This window comes from Ovis canadensis, chromosome 12, assembly GCF_042477335.2.
Source record: "Ovis canadensis isolate MfBH-ARS-UI-01 breed Bighorn chromosome 12, ARS-UI_OviCan_v2, whole genome shotgun sequence".
Lineage (NCBI taxonomy): Eukaryota > Metazoa > Chordata > Mammalia > Artiodactyla > Bovidae > Ovis > Ovis canadensis.
Window position 1 is genome coordinate 12554307 of NC_091256.1, and position 20010 is coordinate 12574316.

The following is a 20010-nucleotide window of genomic DNA, read 5'->3' on the forward strand; positions in this document are numbered from 1 at the left end:
TGCTGGAAGTGGGTGTTTGCTATGACCAGTGTGTTCTTTTGGCAAAACTTTGTGATTAAATTGGATAATGTATATAAAACTGTTTGTACAGTGCCTGATATATAATAAACTCATTACATGCTGATTTCTAATAAGAAGAAAAATAAACACTGAAAGTAATTCATTCAATTTAAAACTAATGACCCTGTCACAGTAATTTCAGAGAAGCCATGCAGATATCAATCCAAATTAAGCATATTGAAGAGTATATGAGAGGAGAAAAAGGAGTCAAGGAATTCGGTATTGAAAATTAAATGATAAAACAAGTGTGCCAGAGGGAAGCAAGGAACTGAGCATAATATTCCCTTACACCCCCACCCCAGCCTTTTCAGAATATAGAACATGTATATTATTAGGCTTTGGGGGACAACTTGCTCTTGTTCTTTAGTTGCCAACTCTTTTGCAACCCAATGACTGCCTATAGCCCACCAAGGTCCTCTATCCATGGGAGTTTCCAGGCAAGAGTACTGGAGGGGAAGAACTTAGAGAGGGACAAATTAAAAATATAAGATATAACTTGGATTGGAAAAATTAATATTGTTAAATGGCCATTCTGCCAAAGGCAATCTACAGATTAAGTGATATCCCTGTCAAATTATCCTTGACATTTTTGACAGAACTAGAACCAACAATCCTAAAATTTATATGGAACCAAGAAACACCCAGAAGTGCCAAAGCAATCCTGAAGAAGAAGAACAAAACTGGAGGCAGAAACCTCACAGACCTCAGACAATACTGCAGAGCTCAGTAATCAAAACAGTGTGGTATTGACACAGAAACAGACATATGGATTAAAGGAACAGGATGAGAGCCCAGAAACAAAGCCACACACCTACAGTCAAGTAATCTTCTACAGAGGAGGCAAGGGTATACAGTGGAGAGAAGACAGTCTCTTCAGCAAGCGATGTTTGCAAAGTTGGACAGTTGCATGGGAATGAATGAAGTGGGAACACACCCTCACACCATACACAAAAATAAACCCAAAATGGCTTAAAGACATGATACCATAAAACTCCTAGAAGAGAGCATAGGCAAAACATTCTGACATAAATCATATCAATGTTTTCTTAGGTCAGTCTCCCAAGGAAAGAAATAAAAGCAAAAGTAAAGAACTAATCAAACTTGCAAGTTTTTGCACAGCAAGGGAAACCATAAACAAATCAAAAAGACAACATACAGACTGGGAGAAAATATTTGCGAATGATGCCAGTGACAACGGCTTAATTCCCAAAACATACAAACAATTCATACAACTCAATAACAAAAAAGCAAATGCCCAATTGAAAAGTGTTCAGAAGACCAAAACAGACACTTACCCAAAGAAGACATACAAACGACCAGTAGGCCCATTACTAAGTGCTGCGTCAGTTTAGTCATGTCTGACTCCTTGCAACCCTAGGGACTGTAGCCCGCCAGGCTCCTCTGTCCATAGGATTCTCCAGGCAAGAATACCAGAGTGAGTTGCCACGCCCTTCTCCAGGGGACCCTCCCAACCCAGGGGCTGAACCCGTATCTCCTATGTCTCTGGCATTGGCAGGCGGGTTCTTTACCACTAGCACCACTTTACCACTAGGAAGCAATAGGCACATTAGGAGATGCTTAACATCTCTAATTATTGGAGAAATGCAAATCAAAACTACAGTGAGTCAGAAATTACACTCAGACCATATCACACTGGTCAGAATGGCTATCATTAAAAAGTCCAGAAATCACCAAATCTGGTGAAGGTGTGGAGAAAAGGGAACTCTTCTACACTGTTGTTGGGAATTTAAGTCGCAGCCACTATGGAAAACAGCATGCAGGGTCATTAAAAAACTCAAAATAGAATAGCCAGATGATCCAGCAATCCCACTGCTGGGCATATATCTGGAGAAAACTATAATTTGAAAAAAATACATGGACCCCAATGTTCATAGCAGTACTATTTACAATAGCCAAGACATGAAAACATCTTAAATGTCTACTGACAGACGAGTGGATCAAAAAGATTGTACGTGTGTGTGTTGGAATACTACTCAACCGCAAAAAAAGAACAAAATCATACCATTTGCAGCAACATGGATGAAACTAGAGATTAACGTATGGAAGTGAAACAAGTTACAAAAAGAAAGACGAATACCGTATGATATCACTCATATACGGAATCTAAAATACGACACAAATGAAATTATTTATGAAATAGAAACAAACTCACAGACACAAAAAACGAACTTACAGTTACCAAAGAGAAAAGACGGTAGAGGAGGGGTAAATTAGCAATTTCAGATTAGCAGGTACAGACTACTACATATAAAATGGGTAGACAGCAAGGTCCTGCTGCACGGCGCAGGGAACTATGTCCCTCTCCTCCAATAAACGGCAATGGAGAAGAACATGAAAAAGAGTACGTATGTATATGGATAAGCGAACACTTTGCTGTACTCTAGAAATGAAAACAACATTGTAAATCAACTATAGTTCAATAATTTTTTTTTTTGAAACAACAGACAAGAGGTGGTCATGGGTAAGATCGATACGGGACCACTGCTTGATGCTCCCATTGACTCTCACTGCCCTCGCTCCTGCTGAACATTACCACTAGCTTAGGCTTTATGAAACCTAAGTCTGCAAATGTCACGTCCTCCGCTTTGTTGTCCCTCTTTCAAAGCTATCAAGGAATTCCCGTGGTCCAAGGAATAGTATTGAAATGTCTTCCCAACATTCAAGGCCCTCCATAATCTTGCTATGTTTACAATGCTGTCTTTCCCTATAATCTGTAGACTTCCCCAGCTGAATTTCTCTCCTAGCTCCTTCAGGGATCCCCCTAACAATGTCTTCACTTACCTCTTGTTCTGTCCTAATTAAAGTTCAGCTTATACCTCCAGAAAGTATTTCCTGGAACACTATGCTTTTCAATGATCCCCGCTTCCTTTCTAACTCTCCTAGAACTAGAGTGACAAGCCAGGCCATGAAGTGATTTTTTCTGTCTGTTTCATTTTAAGTAGTGTAATCAGAAGTTTTCACATAAAAAGTCTGAATTTCTGGCTTTTTTTGAAAAAATCAGGCCTTCTCTCCTGGCACGTCTGGACTGGAGTTGAATGTAAAGTGGGCCCTTCAGCTAGGGTGTGCATTCTCAAGTTTTATTTTTATACCTGGCTCATCATTCTCATACACACTTGTGCCTGACTCATGTAAACATTTGAGTTTATAAACCCAAGTCTCAACTGCAGCTGGACACGTGGCGTACACTACAAGGCAATTATTTATCTTTACATTTCTCATGTTTCCTGGAAAAGTTCCACATAGAACTTTTATGCCTACTTGGGATTCCCCACAATGCCTAGCATAGCAACCTAAACATAGAATATTTAGTATAAGATAAATGGGCTCCCATCACTTCATGGGAAATAGATGGGGAAACAGTGGAAACAGTGTCAGACTTTATTTTGGGGGGCTCCAAAATCACTGCAGATGGTGATTGCAGCCATGAAATTAAAAGACGCTTACCCCTTGGAAGGAAAGTTATGACTAACCTAGACAGCATATTCAAAAGCAGAGACATTACTTTGCCAACAAAGGTCTGTCTAGTCAAGGCTATGGTTTTTCCAGTGGTCATATATGGATGTGAGAGTTGGACTGTGAAGAAAGCTGAGCACTGAAGAATTGATGCTTTTGAACTGTGGTGTTAGAGAAGACTCTTGAGGGTAACTTAGACTGCAAGGAGATCCAACCAGTCCATTCTGAAGGAGATCAGCCCTGAGATTTCTTTGGAAGGAATGATGCTAAAGTTGAAACTCCAATACTTTGGCCACCTGATGCGAATAGTTGACTCATTGGAAAAGACTCTGATGCTGGGAGGGATTGGGGGCAGGAGGAGAAGGGGACAACCGAGGATGAGATGGCTAGATGGCATCACGGACTCGATGGACGTGAGTTTAAGTAAACTCTGGGAGTTGGTGGTGGACAGGGAGGCCTGGCGTGCTGCGATTCATGGGGTCGCAAAGAGTCGGACATGACTGAGCGACTGAACTGAACTGAACTGACTGAAATGGGAATGAGAACCTAATCTGCCTTTTCTTAACTAACTCATCACCCAACAAAACTACAGTTATCCCATTCCAAAAATAAATTCCAAGGGAAAAATTCTGTACTTGGAAACAAGAAAGCCCTGGGAGTGAACAGGGGAAGGCAGTCCTAGAAAGGCTGATTTCAGTGATACCAGCTCTGGTCTTGCAGCTAGAGCAAGAGGTTTGAAATTTATCCATTGCAGTTAGCAGATATTTGTGGCTCTTATCAAGGCTTCAGGCTAGGAGGCTCTGTTGATTCTTATTTCCTCACTCAGGTCAGATGGTTGAGACTCAAAGGCAAGAAGAAAAAGAGCAAGGATGATGGCTAGTGGTGATCAGAACCGCTTATATGGTAGTTTCTCTCCCACTTTATTCTCTAATGTGGGAAGTACAAACAGAGGGCTATTGCCAACTTGTAGAGTCTACAGAGTTGATTAGAGATTCAGGGGAGGGACAGGCCAGGATTTGAATCCTGATCGTATGACACCACAGTCAACACATCCTAACACTATGCCAAGAAAGGAGGATTTACCATGAAGTTAGCCAACTTTAAATTCAGGACCACTTCCTTGCACAACCCCTTTTCAAGGCTCTGGGCAAGGCCTTAGCAATGTGCTCATACAGTCATTATAAAATTCTATAAGTAAAGTATTCTCATAGCAATGATTAAGATCCCTGTATCCTTTCACTCAGACTCTCTCTCCAATACCTTCCCCCTGTTAGCCATTTCTGGGATCTGCTAAGAGGAAGTTGAGTTGGGATACAAATATTTTGAGCTGTATTTATGTGGTATACAGTCATTTTCACTTAGAGTCATTGCCACACATGTAAATGTAGAAATGGCTTTCAAGAATATCTCTATTACCTGGTATGTAGACTCATTTGGTGTTATGGCCCATAGTTGTAGGACCAGTTGTAGGACCATCTTGATATAAGTGGTATGTAGATTGTGGAGGAGAGACAGGTTTGAAAGTTATGTAATCAGAAGTTAATTTTTGGAAAAATCTTCCAATCACCATATGTGAAAAATTTCTAACGGAGGATCATTAACACATGATACAATAGCAAGCATTCAAGATAATAAGCTCTGTCTCCTGTTATTCACACCCTACTCCCCTCCCACATTATGTCAGTGTTGGTCAATAGAATACAGAAGAGGTGGTGGCATGTCACTTCCAAGGCTAGGTCGGGAAACCCATTGCAGCTTACACCTCCTGTCTCAGTCTCCCTCTTTCTCGCCTTCTTTCTCTCCCCCTCAGGAAGAAGCCAGAAGCCCATAAGATAAGCTGCCTGGTAGAGAGGTCCATATGCTAAGATTGAGGTCCCCTGTTAACAGTTACATGAGAGAATTTTGAAATGGATCTTCTAGCCTCAGTCAAGTCTTCAGATGCTGACAAACCGATCACCACTTTATGAGAAAACCTGAGCCAGAACCACGCAGCTAAACTGCTTCTGAATTCTTGACCCACAGAAGCCATGGGGTGATAAATATTTGTTGTTTTAAGTCAGTAAATTTAGGGATAACATATATAGCAATAGATAACTAATATATCTACCAAAAATGATTGTTCTCTCTTGGCCAAGACTATATTAAGTAATTCAACATAAAGTCTACAAAGTTTTAGTGCTTATATATGTAAGAAACTTGATAGAAGTTTCCCTAAATTTGACAGCAATCTAAAATTGTCACCAATTTTACCAGTAAGTTGTGAAATAGACTTTTCTAAACTATCATGGATAAAACTACTTTTATTGAAAATGCCAGAGTGAGGGCCCCCTGGTGGCGCAGTAGATGAGTCCACCTGCCAATGCAGGGAACAGGTCGATTTCCGGTCCAGGAAGATTCTACATGCTGTGGAGCAACGAAGTCCGAGTGTCACAAATACTGAGCCCACGCTCCAGAGCCCGCGAGCCGCAACTCCTGAGCCTGCGTGCTGCACCCACTGCAGCCCAGGCGCCTCGAACCTGTGCTCCGCAACGGGAGGAGCCACCACAGCGAGAAGCCCGCGCTGCAACAGAGAGCAGCCCCCACTCGCGGCAACCAGAGAAAGCCCCCGTGCAGCAAGGAAGACCCAGCCAGGCAAAAAACAAAATAAAATGCCAGAGGGAAGACTGGTCTACTTTTATACTCTTTATAGGAGATATTACACAACTGTCATATGAAAAGACAATCAAAGACTATGTAGCCAAATATATAGAAAAATCTATTATAGAAGATTATAGAGTTTATTGGATAAAAAAATGACTTTTTTAGTTTGTAGTGTATATGGTTTAAGATAATTTTTATATGCAGTTTATTGTTCCTCGTCTAAATAAATGTTCACTGCTATTTTATTCTTTTTTTTTTGGCTGCGCTGGGTGTTCCCTGCCGTGAGGGCGTTTCTCGCGCTGTGGCGATTGGAGGGCTTCTCTCTAGACGTGTGCTGGCTTCTCACTGTGGCGTCTTCTCTTGTTGTGGAGCACAGGCTATAGGGCGTGAGGGCTTCACTAGCTGCTGTGCGTGGGCTCCGTGACCGTGGTTCCTGGGCTCTGGAGCACAACAGTTGTGGTGTGCATGCCTAATTACTCTACTGTATGTGGGATCTTCCAGGATCAGGGATCGAACCCGTGCCTCCTGCATTGGCGGGCGGATTCTCTACCACTGAGCCACCAGGGAAGCCCCAAATAATCACTTTTTAATCTAATTTTCTCACAGTCGTGTCCAACTCTGCAGTCCAAAACCCATGTACTGTTCATGGAATTCTCTAGGCCACAATACTGGAATGCATAGCCTTTCCCTTCTCCAGGGGATCTTCCCAGCCCAGGGATCAAACCCAGGTCTCCCACATTGCAGGCAGATTCTTTACCAGCTGAGCCACAAGGGAAGCCCAACAATACTGGAATGGGTAGCCTATCCCTTCTCCAGGGGATCTTCCTAACACAGGAATTGAACCCTGGTCTCCTACATTGCAGGCGGATCCTTTACCAACTGAGCTATCAGGGAAGCCCAGAGGGCTAAGCTACAAAACCTTTGCTCTGACATTGGACAATATTCCAAGATATTCAAGATATATTGTAAAGGGGGGCTGGGGTGAAGGTGGGGGAAGCAAGTTGCAAAACAATATGCATAGTTGTAGCCTGTTCTTATCCTAAAATTACTATATTTCATTCATTCTAAGATACACACACACACTACCAAATTTTAACATCTCTGATCAATGGCCTATCAGAGTTTAATTGGCAGTTTTTTCTCTTAGAGGTCTATAAAATAAAATACATAATCAATGATACCTTAGATTTGATGAAATACAACAATTGTTAAAGAACAAAACTTGAACTAAATAAATTTAAAGATGAAATTTACTTTATTCAACGACTCATGTACCAGACAGAAGACAAATAGAAGGACAGAGTTGTACAAAATGGAAGTTTTGCTAAGAGGAAATGGAAGCTTTTTACAGGCAGAAAGAGGGTAGGACAAGGAAGTTTAAAGTGGATTATTTGGGGAAGTTTACCTTTTCTTTGAAAGGTGGGTGGAATCTTAGTAGGCAGATTGCCTCACTAGTGCAGACCAAGACATTTCAGACTGGTTTAAAATGTCTCACTCCTGGGAGAGGCCAAAACTACCTTAGGTATTAAGTCTTGGTGGTGCTTAGCATAAGTGACCCCATTTGGGGGCTCCTGCTTCTTTTTTAACACTGTATATAGCACACTAATCAGACCAGGTTGCATCTTGAAAGCCCTAGTCTGGAAAACCCTTCAGCTGTTTAGAAAGCCTTCTATTAAACTGAAAAACCCTAGGTGTTAAGGCACAAACAGAAACTGGTTACCAAGAACCTGCTTGTAGGGCTGGTTGACATGGCAATCAGAGGATTGTCATGTAAGGGAGTGATTGGGGCTGGAATTCTAATGTTGTGGCTTCTCACTTTGAAAGCAGATCAACGTCCAAGTGTGAAGAGACTCAACACCCTTCTGACCTGATTCATGCCCAGTCCTGGACTGGCTGGGACTCTCTCATTAAGCTGGTAGCTGAAGGAACAAGACCAAGAGGAAATAAAAGGTGCCTGGAGTCTCAACTGCTTTACCATCAAAGGGTATCCTTTATCCAAGTTCAGTAAAATGTTATCCTAAGCAAGTTCTCTTGAGCCTATAACCCTAGGGGGATCTTGGGTTCCTACTATATTAGTGTAATATATTCAAATGTATTTGCATTCAAAAAAGTTAGAATACAGGATAAATTACAGGTTAGAATACAGGATAATTTCTGAGAGATTATTTCTCAGGAATGAGGTTAATGGAGATTTAAACTCTGTACTTTTATATTTCCCTATTATTACCTTAAAAAAAACCCTCAGAAATTATACCTTTATAATCGAATAAAAAAGGTAAAGATATTCCAATGGGAAAATACAGGCTAATATTAATAATTAAGTGGGTAAGCAACTAATGTTATTTCCTTTTCACATCTTAACCCTCAACTTTCTAATGAGCATGAACTGTTTTTTCCAATATGAAAATGTTTTAATAAATAAAAGAAACTCCCTTCAAACACATTTCACTTCTGCAAATAAAAATAAACGCACAAATTCTTCAACATCGCAAGCAAAAAAGCTGTTTATTTCTAAATCAGATTTACACAGGATTTGGATTTATTCATTAAGCAAACCCATTGGTGAGAATAAACTGAGTGCCTACTGTCGGGTTAGATGAAACTCTCGCGGCTTTCTCGATTATGTTAATTTGATTTTAAAAATCTGTTTTTAATAAAAGACAGTTTCAAGAAACCTGTAACTTTCTAAAACTTCTAAAAGATAAGGGATGCTGCGGCTGAGCGCCTCCGGTCTCACGTGACCCTCCCAAACAGGGAAGCCATCTTAAGCATCGCCTCATAGAGGAAACTACATCTCCCACAATCCTTGCGGCTTGCGTCGTGCTGGCACTTTTACTGGCAGGGTCTTAGAGCTGAGCCTGTAGCCGGGCGCCATCTTTGACTCTGGCAGTCTTGGATTTCTGCTGGTGTTGCTGCTGAGAAGACGGCGGGCGGCAGCGGCTAAGAAAGAAGAAAGACGTGGCAGCAAGCGGGAGTCGGGGATAGTGTCGACGGTTCGGTAAAGTTTCTGTTCTCTGGTAACTAAACCCGTTTTTTTGCTTCCCGGGTGGCTTGGGGCCGGGGAGGTGGGGGAGAGGGCGAGGGGAGTGGCCGCGGCCTCCCCTCGCCCCTGGGTCGCGGCCTAGCCCGGAAAGTCAGAGCGGGTCCTTAGGTCTTGCGGTAACGACCCCCTCCTCCACCTTCCAGCGGCCGCCGTCGCCAGGGCGGGCTGGGGGCCCCAGGTTCCCGCTTCCAGTTCCCGTCCACCCTGCCCCCACCCCGCCCCCGCCTCACTTCCCCCACCCCCACGGCGCCTGCTCCTTTCCCAGCCTTCTTCCCCTCCCCCACATCCGGTGTTGGCGAAACTGGGATCCCGGAGCAGCCCCTGGAAGCCGGCTTGTTAGCCTTCCTCCAGAGGAGTATTGACACTAAATCGGTTCCTTCGGGGGCAAGAGTTTCCCTAGCTTAGCGGACCCCTGCTGCGTAAATGGGATTGAGTGCTAGGAGCTGATTTTACTTACTCTCATTCCTCTCTAGGGCCCCACTACTTGGGAGATTTTCTCAAACTCCACACACAGAAAGCCACCGACCTTATTCCGGTATCCTACACCCCTTCCGTACCTTAATTACACTTCCCACCCCCAGCCCTCAGCATCGGAATCAAGAACAACAGGGACACTTCCGTTCTCCTTGTGGGATTGATGAAACCGTAATGAAGAACACCCCCTAAACTCCCATAATCGGTGCGGATTCCTATGGGGAAGGCTCATATTGTTGACATCTTCCAGCCCTTGGTTCTGGACCTTGAGAAGGAGGCTGAACTAGTGATAGCGATGTTTTTTAGGATAAATGTGTGTAGGTACTGGGGGAAGGGGAGGGATCAACCAAGAAGGCATGAGAATGGTTTAAAGCTAGTATTTCATTTTTTGCTGCTTATATAGAGTCCAACTTAGGAGTTACTCATTTATAGGCTGTACAGCTTCTCCAGTCTAAACATGTCCGAAAACCAAGCATGGATTAACTCTTGATACGAAAAATAAATTGAAAAATCGCTTGTGAGTAAAATTTTAAAGTTTTACTCTCAAAGCTTTTTTTTTTTTTGCTGCCCATATTTTTAAAAGAACTGTGTTACTGTTACTGTTTTAGAGTTGAAAGGGCTCAAATAGCATTTTGCTGTTAATGACCAGTATGTGGAGTCTGATTTAAGTTTCCAGAAATGACGTTTTGAGTTGTATTGCCAAATTGCAGTCCTAAATGGTGAATGTTGAATGATGCACTATGTTTTTGTTTAAATGAAATTTACGGAAAATAATTAACTTCATTGAGAATTAGGGGAAATTGATGTTGCTATCATCAGGCAGCATTAAAAAAAAACAAACATTTTAAAAGCTGAAGACATTTCAAGCAGGTTTAGTTTTTGATGAAATAGAAAGAACATGGACCTGGGATTTAAAAGACCTGGTTTCTAGCTGCTACTTATCAACTTTATTACACTGGGAAAGTGGGCCTCAGTTGTTTTTCTGTAAACATGAATAAATTGGACTATTTGAATTCAGAACTCAGAAAGTTGGAAGGGATCTTAAAGCCCTCCATGAAAAAGTTTGGGAATGTTCTCCATTGCTGTCATTTTTCCTCCAAAAATAACCTGGCTTGGAAGTCATTGGTCCAAAGGGAATTTGACTCCCCATAGAAATTGGAGAAAAGGTAATGCAAGTAGAGAGGAACAGCTGTGTATACGTTTGAGGAGTAAACTCACTAACAGAGTCTGGTGCGAATTTTGGAGACGTAAAAAGGATGAGTGTATGTACCTTAACTGTACCAGTTTCCTCACTTTCTGCTGGTAGGAGACGTAGCACTTTTGGCGGTGCTGGGATTCTGGGGTGTGTTCCTATTACTTCTAACACAGATGAAGAAGATGTGGTAGAGGGAAAGATGGTAGCAGAAGGAATGGATAAAGAGGCAGAACTGCCCACTAAAAAGAAAAGAAAGAAGGGTTTGCGAATTAAGGGGAAAAGGCGACGAAAGAAGCTGATCCTTGCGAAAAAGTTTAGTAAGGATTTGGTATCTGGGAGGCCAGTTGCAGATGCCCCTACTTTGTTAGCTTCTAGTGCCCCTGAGCAGGATGAAGAAAGTCTCTTTGAAAGCAATATAGAAAAACAGATCTATTTACCTAGTACCAGAGCCAAGACCTCCATTGTGTGGCACTTCTTTCATGTGGACCCGCAGTATACCTGGAGGGCTATTTGTAACCTCTGTGAAAAAAGTGTCAGTAGGGGTAAACCAGGTAGCCATCTTGGGACATCTACTCTTCAGCGACATCTGCAGGCAAGGCATTCACCTCACTGGACAAGGGCCAACAAATTTGGAGTTACAAGTGGGGAGGAAGATTTTCCTCTGGATGCACCTTTATCTCCCTCTTCTGCTGGAAGCAGTGGAAGCTTTGAATATATCCCTGCTGATCCATTAGATAATGGAATGGGTAAGAAACGTGATAAATCAGTATCTGATGCCCTGAGGGCACAAAGAGGGAGATTTCTCATTAAAAGTAACATTGTCAAGCATGCCTTAATTCCTGGAACAAGAGCCAAGACATCTGCAGTTTGGAATTTTTTCTATACTGATCCTCAGCACATCTCAAGAGCTGTGTGTAATATATGTAAGCGAAGTGTGAGCCGGGGTAGGCCAGGTTCTCATCTAGGAACTTCAACACTTCAACGACACCTGCAGGCCACTCATCCCATCCATTGGGCAGTTGCCAACAAAGACAGTGGTGCAGTTGGAAATGGATTAGATGAAGCTGAAACTGAGAGAAATGATCTCTTGAGTGACACTTTGCATGGAGAGAAGTCTGCAGGCGGCCAAGACGTAGCAGCTGAGCACCTTAGTGACTCTGATTCAGATGAACCTCCTGTATTAGAGGTTGAAAATAGAAGATCTGAGAGTCCTACTCCTGCTGCAGAGCAAGACACTCAAATGCATGCACAAGAGCAAGACACAGCATACTGTGGAAATTCAACTTCAAGTCAAATAAGTCAGGCAGTTATTCAAATGATTGTGGAAGATATGCATCCTTACAACTATTTCTCAACCCCAGCCTTTCAGAGGTTCCTGCAGATTGTGGCCCCTGACTATAGGTTACCGTCTGAAACTTTCTTTTTCACTAAGGCTGTACCTCGATTATACGATTCTGTCAGAGAAAAAATTTTCTTAACTTTGGAGAATGTTCAGACCCAAAAGATTCACCTGACTGTGGACATATGGACCCATGACCCATCCACTGACTATTTCATTGTGACAGTACATTGGGTCTCTTTGGAAACTACACCTTCTTTCAATAATGGCAGGATCCCCAACTTTAGAAGGTGGGCAGTTCTTTGTGTAACAGGTTTAGCCAAAAACTGTTTGATAACCAACATTTTACAAGAATTAAATGACCAGATTGGTCTGTGGCTTTCTCCTAATTTCCTCATCCCTAGCTTCATTGTTTCTGACAGTTCGTCTAGTGTAGTACACGCAGTCAAAGATGGCGGTTTTACCCACGTGCCATGCTTCCTGCGTTGTTTAAATATAGTCATTCAGGACTTTTTCTGTGAGCACAAAAGCATTGAGAACATGTTAGTGGCTGCCAGGAAAACCTGTCATCATTTTAGTCATTCAGTCAAGGCCCGTCAGATACTGCAAGAGTTCCAAAATGATCACCAACTTCCATGGAAAAATTTGAAACAAGATGAAGCTGGCCATTGGATTTCTACCTTTTATATGTTAAAATGGCTCTTGGAGCATTGCTACTCAGTTCACCATAGTCTTGGTAGAGCCAGTGGAGTTGTGCTCACCTCCCTTCAGTGGACTCTAATGACATATGTTTGTGATATTCTTAAACCATTTGAGGAGGCCACCCAGAAAGTGAGTGTGAAGACCATAGGATTGAATCAGGTGCTACCCCTCATCCATCATCTACTCCTTTCCCTGCAGAAACTCAGAGAAGATTTTCAAGTCAGAGGTATTACTCAGGCCCTCAATCTGGTAGACAGTTTATCTCTGAAACTTGAAACTGACACCCTACTAAGTGCCATGCTCAAATCCAAGCCCTGTATCTTGGCTACTTTGTTAGATCCTTGCTTTAAAAACAGTTTGGGAGACTTTTTTCCTCAAGGTGCTGATTTGGAAACTTATAAGCAGATCCTTGCAGAAGAAGTTTGTAACTATATGGAATCTTCACCAGAGGTCTGCCATATTGCAACTTCAGAAGCTTCTGGCCCCTCAGCTATAGTAGAAGCTGATTCATTTACCTCATCTATAAGAGAAGGCACCTCCATTTCAGGATCTGTTGATAGCTCAGCTGCAGATATTGTTGCCATTGGAGGCAAAAGCTTCATGTTTCCTTCTGCTATGGCAGTGGTGGATGAATACTTCAAAGAGAAGTATTCAGAGATCTCAGGGGATGATGACCCTTTGTTTTATTGGCAGAAGAAGGTGAACGTATGGCCAGCTTTGACCCAAGTTGCTATTCAGTATCTGAGCTGCCCCATGTGTAGTTGGCAATCTGAATGTGTCTTTACTGCAAATAGCCACTTTCATCCAAAGCAGATCATGAGCCTGGACTTTGATAATATAGAACAGCTGATGTTTCTGAAAATGAACTTGAAAAATGTTAACTATGATTATTCTGCATTGGTTCTAAGCTGGGATCCTGAGAATGAAGTTATTCAAAGCAATGAAAAAGAAATACTATCTTAATTTCTTTTTCCTTTCTCCATTTAAAATGGGCAACTTATTCCTATGTTAGTATGTCCTAATTGCTATAATTGTTATATGTAGTTATACTAATTATTCTTTATGCACTATCTGGGGAAACCTGAAAACACAGAAAGGGCTGAAAATTCCTCAGAGGTAATACAGTATCGACAAAGTAAAGATTAACTTTAAAGATTTCATAGTAGTAATTCAGTATAGCTATCACCTGAAATTTTGTTTGTTCCAATTGAGAGGGGAAAAGAGATATTTTAATTAGAAAAATATAGTGCAGCATTGAAAGGCCTTAGGCTATTTCTGGCTGGTAGATTGAACTAGTAATTGGTTTTAAGTTAAAATTTCTCTCAACTTGGGAAGGTTGATTGCTCTGAAACCAGTGAAATAGAGAAAAGGCAGGACTGTATAGTCCATGGGTTCACAAAGTCATATGGAGCTGAGCGACTTTACTTTCGTACTAAACTGATATATCTCCCCTCCCCCCACCACCACTATTTTTCTATTTCTTTAAAAACCCTGATTCATACTTACAGCTTGGCAAAAACAAAAGTTCACAAAATTGTTTTATACTTCGGAGTTTCTAATTGCCTCCTCATACTGGTCAATTTTATAATTTAAGTGTGATAGAGTTGCCCTTTATATTTAAGATTGGTTCTGTATGAAACGGAAACATTAGAAAACAATTAGATATTTTTAGTCTTTGAATTGCCCTATTTAACTTTTATTGTAAAAACAATAAAAGATTATATAGGTACTTTTATATAATTTATGGGTAAATGACAAAAAATTTACAGAATTGGAGAAGATTAAATGGGAATAAAAACGAAAGCCCCGTGAGCATACTGTGACAAAACCAATATCCATTTCCCAAAGAATGTTTCTCTGAATTTAAGTGATCATAAATGTCTTCTTAAAAATTACATCGAATGACCCATAATACTATATTCTTAACTGTGAGATTATTTTGGCCTTAACTCTTATCTCAAAATAAGCAGTCAGTATTTTCATGTGTTAGTAATCATTGCCTCACTGGTAAAATGAAAGAATTGATCTCAGTTGATCTTGTCCCTTTCCACTCTGAGAGTATTGTTTTTGTGATCGAGTGGGAGGCCAGAAATGATGACTTTTAGTAAAAGTTTCAGACTGAATAACTAATGTAAGATCCCAATTTTTCCTTTTTTTCATTTTAGATTTGGGGATATTCCCTGCCCAAAAATTTCCTGGAAAATTGACTAGTATTAAGTGTGAGTAAAAGGTGTCCACTTTTTTTAAAGTTTTGATTTTAGTTTTGTCTTGGATAGTATTTGGCAAGATTTAGCCTAGAAATTATGTAGTATTTATTACATGAGAATCAAATTGCTTTGTTACTGGGCTGGTTTCAAAATTTAGAACTCATTTCTATGTATCAAAATCGCTCTTCATTTTTGTTTTTTTGAAATTCTTAAATGGTAAATGTACCATTGTGAAATGAAATTTCAACTCCAAAAGTTTACCCTTTTACTAAATGGAGTAAATGGATAACTACAAAGTCTTTAGTTGTAGCCATCACTAGTAAAGAATGTGGAGCTAGATTGCATAAGCCTTTGCAGGGCCGCCGTTGAATGTCATGCCAGTGACACTGGTGTTATAAAGGAAGAAAAAAGTCTTCCCTTAGATAGAAACTTCCTGTATTTTGACAGCGCCAGTTCAGGATGGCTATAATGCTGCTCTGCCTCCTACAGCTTGCTGCACCACTCTGTAGTTGCTCTGTAACTATGCATTTCTATCTTTTTTGGTTAAACACTCCCTGAAGATGATGAAAGATGATGTGACAGTATACATGCATCCATATTATACACAGTGATACATGTGTAAGGATTTCCCTTCATCTTTATCTTGTGGGCCGGGCAAAATTTAGTGTGACATTAAAAGACTTCATGATACTTTTGTATAAGAGGAAATTCACTATTTTTATAATGACCCAAATTTGAAGGCTTTTGTAGTGTATTTTAAAAGGGAAAACTTACCCAGATGTTTTATTTCTACACATTTGTGTACGTGTGTGTGTGTGTTTATAAGCCAGTTAGTATATATGTATATGTATATTATACATAAAACACTATATTTTTACATACAAGTATGTTTTTATTATACAGATAATAAAGATGGGGGAAGGTTTCTGTTTTTTTCTTAATAGGTGAAGAAATCTTGAAGACCAGAAATTGGATCTTATTGAATTTTGGTGTTTTTTTTTTAAATTTTTTTCTTTCTTTTTTCTTTTTAAATTACTTGTTCGGCTATGGAAGATTGATCTTTTTTTCTTTTTAATAATCCTTTGAATCTCAAGTTCATCTTTATATGAACTCTTTTTTTGTTGTTTTTTTGTTTTTGAGGAGATAACTAACCCTAGCTGTCTCCAGTTTGACAAAGGTTATTTGAATGGACTTAAACTCTCAGTAGTTGAGAGATATTTTAAAAACACATCCTGTGTTTGAATTGTGGCTGAGAGGTTTCCTTGGCAATGTGAGGAGGAAAATTCTTTCTGCCTCTAATATTATTATTAATTCATGGATTGAGTGTTGGTTCGACCTACAGGCGTAATAAATTGGAACTCAGTGAAGACACAGACATTCCTGTTGAGATCAACCAGCTAATGTAAGTGTGGAAATTTTTTTTTTTTTTAATCATTAAAGGGGTAAACATTTTTGTAATTTAGGGCATAATTTTCCTGAACCAGTAAGAAATCAAAAGGATAATTGTCAACACATTATTTTTTTCTTGTAATTGTTTACAAGTTTTGGGGCTTTTTTGATAGGAATATCACTACTCCTTTTTTTCTTGATAATATGTACTTATAATAAAAGTAAAAGCAGTGTAGACAAGGTGGATTCTTCATGTAATTCTGCCTCCTCAGAGAAGACCACCGTTGACAGTTGATCGTGGCATCGTTCCATGTCCATGCTCGTAGCTTTGCCTCACCTCTTCTTAGTGGCTGTGTTTGTTGCTTTATAGAAATGGATATGCAGTAACTTAGTCTGTCCTTCATCGATGGACTTCTGGGTTTTTGCCATTGAAAACAAAAATAGCCCCTTATCTAAAAACAGCTATATATATATGTATATATACACACACACATATGTGTGAACTGTTTCTTTGAACCAGTTCTTAAATGTGAATTTGTAGAATTGTTACAATTCTCTAAGGAGGTTATACCAATTTACTGAATTAGTGAAGTCTTTTTGATTTTTAAAAGTTCTTAACACATCCCTTTTAGCGAAGGTATTAATCCTTGGCCATGTTGCTGATCTTTTGCCATATGAATGGTTTTCATTTTATGTAGTCATTTCTATGAGTTTTGTCTTGGTTTGTAACTTTGGTATCATGTTTAGGACAGATTTTTTTTATCCTGAGCTTATTTAAAAAAAAACCATGCATTTCTTCCCAGGACTTAAGTGTTTACATATTTTATATTAAAATGTAATCTAAGGATTGTAGTCGCATGACATTGCCGATCTTCCTCCCCTTAAGCATTGTCAAGAATGCTTTCTTAGCTCCGCATAGCTATGACTTTAGACTCTTTCTTATATAGTGCTTTTAGTGAGTTACAGCATCTTTGTCATCCTTGCTTTTGTTCTCCTGGAACCTTTTTTGTATGATATAGAATTTAATTTTTTCAAATGGATGGCTAAATTTATTTTGGTTAATTTCAAATGCCACTTTTTCCAGAAACTGCCTGAATTGTTTATCTTGTACTCATTCATTTGCCAACATTATATTTAAATGTTATATTTCACACCTGTGGTAATTACAGGAAGCCCAGGGCCCTCTCATTCTTCTTCAGATTTTCTTAGATAATTTTGCAGTCTGTCAGGTTCCAATAATAAAGTATCATTGAGATTTTGAATTGAATTGCATTCAGTCTACTTAAGGTATTTAGGGGAAAAGTAGACTTCTTTAAGTCTCTACTCCGTTATCTCTCCATTATCCAGGTCTTCTTGTGCCTTAGTAGTTTAATAGTTTTGGTTTTGTTTCTAATTTGATGGGGTCTTTTATATTTCTTTTGTTTTCTTCCTATATGTTTTAGTTTTATTGTGACTAGGACTCTTGTTATCATTTGAATGATTGTTGTTGGAACATAAGAAATTTACTGATTTTAAAAAACATGTTAATTTTTACAATTTACTTAATTGATTGTTAGATTGTATAGTTTGCAGGCATATAATCTACAGATACTAAATTTTTTGCTTCATCCTTTCTAATCTTTATACTTTTTTCCCTTATTGCATGCACTGAACTCTGAAACAGTGTTGGGTGGTAGTAGAGACAGGCTTTTTTTTTTTCCCTTGAGTGATTTACTTGTAATGTTTTACCATGTCACATATAGTTTCTGATCAATTAGTACATTTATGCTAAGAAGCTTCCTTGTAATTTACAAAGAGTTTTTATTGGGAATAGATGTTTGTAGCTGTTTTTTAAAAGCCATTTTAACTTCAAAAAAACTACAGTTTTAAATATTTTTTTCACCATTTTTCTGTTCTTGAAATCTTAAGACACCGCAGAGTTTCCTTTTTTAGCCCCTGTTTATTCTAGTAATGAATTTCCCAGTGTTAAACCACTCTTGGTTCTGAATAAACCTCCTTTGATCATGTTTTGTTACTCTTTTGATATACTATATGGTTCACTTTATTTAGGATTTATCAGCTGTGTCATAAATCAGACACCCCCAAGTAGTTGCTTTAAAACTTAAAAAGAAATAATGAGATAATGCCTTTTCATTGTTTTGTTCTTTTTCTACTACTATTTATTTTTTCTAATTTTTTTTTCTGAAGTTAGACTGCTTCCTTTAGTAATTTTTAAAAGAATACGTGGAGTACATATATGATATATACTTTATGAGACTTTCTAAAACCTTCTTCCCAGTCCTGAGCTTTTCTTGGAATGTAATTTGAAAAGTTCAATCTGGGGTCATAATATCACCTTTAAATTCTGGATATTTTGTCTTTTGAAATTTTAGAGATTCAAATAAGGTGTCAAATGTCAAGTCTGATTTTCTTTCCTTTGTTTTCAGTCTGCTTTTCCCTAGAAGTCTGTATAATTCTGCTTTACCATTGGAATTCAAAAATTTCACCATTATATATAGTATATGGTGAAGTAGCGATGTCTTTAAAGAAAATTTCTGCCTGGCATTTGATGACTCCTTTAGTTAAAAGACTTAAGTTCATCCAGTTTAGGGAAATTTCTTTGTATTTTTATTTTATTATCATTTCTACCAGTTCCATTCCATCCTTGTCTAATTTTCACTGTGTAGAAATGGAATCTTCTGGAATTATTCCTATTTTATATATCTTTCCTCTCACATTGACATCTTTTTGCAATCTGGGGAATGTTCTGATAGTAATATTCTATAATTCAGTTTTGTCTTTTTCATCAGTGTTTATTCAAATTTTTATTTATCTTGGGTACTATTTCTTTTTTTTAAAAAAAGGGAATGTGCACCATGGTTTTGGACTTTTGTCTTATGTAGTAATAATTACAGTCAATTTTTTACCTCTACATTTTTGGGGGCTATTTTCTTGCATAGCAGTTATATCCTTCTCCCCACCCCCTAGTGAAAGTTTTAGAAGTTCAGTATGTAAAAGGGATATATGAAAGAACTGTTCTATTTAAACATTAGTAATGTGGTGCGTATCTATTCAGGATTCAATCTCTCCATGCCTTGCCTTGCCTACCTCAGGGTGTTTTACAGAATTGATTTTGAAAAAAACGGTGGGTGGCGGGGGAGTACAACTCATGCTCTTCTGCTATTTCATGCAGCTCATTTTGTTTGATTAATATGTAGCAGTCTTACTGAAACCAACAACAGTTTCATTTATGTTCTTTGGGATGTTGATTTCAGGGATGAAAGGGACACCAAAAGACCTTTCTATTGTAAAACGTTTCCATTCTTTTCTGACTAATACTTTTCTTATTGTGTGTGTCATTGTAGTTGATTGAGCATTCCTGGAGGCCTTATCCCATTGGAGGCCATTTCTTAGTCTGCATTTGATGTTGTGGTAGAGCTGATGTACAGTGCCGTGTTAGTTTCAGGTGTACAGCAGAGTGGCTCAGTTGTGCATACACAGATATCCA

At 39.3% G+C, this 20010-nt stretch overlaps 3 protein-coding genes across 27 annotated transcripts in view; all 3 read left to right on the forward strand.

Annotated features, from left to right (window-relative positions):
• The first annotated feature begins 8732 nt into the window (after positions 1-8732).
• Positions 8733-20010, forward strand: part of ZC3H11A (zinc finger CCCH-type containing 11A) — a 45230-nt gene continuing 33952 nt past the window's right edge. Inside the window, exons 1-4 of one of the 25 annotated variants that reach the window (XM_069545167.1) lie at positions 8733-9172; positions 9691-9896; positions 15093-15146; positions 16477-16536. The gene's annotated coding sequence lies outside the window, so the exon portion shown is untranslated. Of the gene's footprint in view, positions 9192-9690; positions 9897-15092; positions 15158-16078; positions 16537-20010 lie in introns of all 25 variants that reach the window. The other 24 variants (XM_069545153.1, XM_069545165.1, XM_069545152.1 and 21 more) reach the window with 24 other exon arrangements.
• Positions 9903-14451, forward strand: ZBED6 (zinc finger BED-type containing 6). The gene has a single exon (XM_069545151.1). It carries the CDS (start codon positions 10948-10950, stop codon positions 13888-13890), a length of 2943 nt encoding a protein of 980 aa, XP_069401252.1. The 5' UTR covers positions 9903-10947; the 3' UTR covers positions 13891-14451.
• LOC138416312 (uncharacterized) lies at positions 15500-15790 on the forward strand. The gene has a single exon (XM_069545179.1). It carries the CDS (start codon positions 15594-15596, stop codon positions 15690-15692), a length of 99 nt encoding a protein of 32 aa, XP_069401280.1. The 5' UTR covers positions 15500-15593; the 3' UTR covers positions 15693-15790.

Bases quoted from the DNA above. Each gene is read 5' to 3' on its own strand.
- ZBED6 (XM_069545151.1), top strand. From the start codon at position 10,948: ATGAGTGTATGTACCTTAACTGTACCAGTTTCCTCACTTTCTGCTGGT.
- LOC138416312 (XM_069545179.1), top strand. From the start codon at position 15,594: ATGGCTATAATGCTGCTCTGCCTCCTACAGCTTGCTGCACCACTCTGT.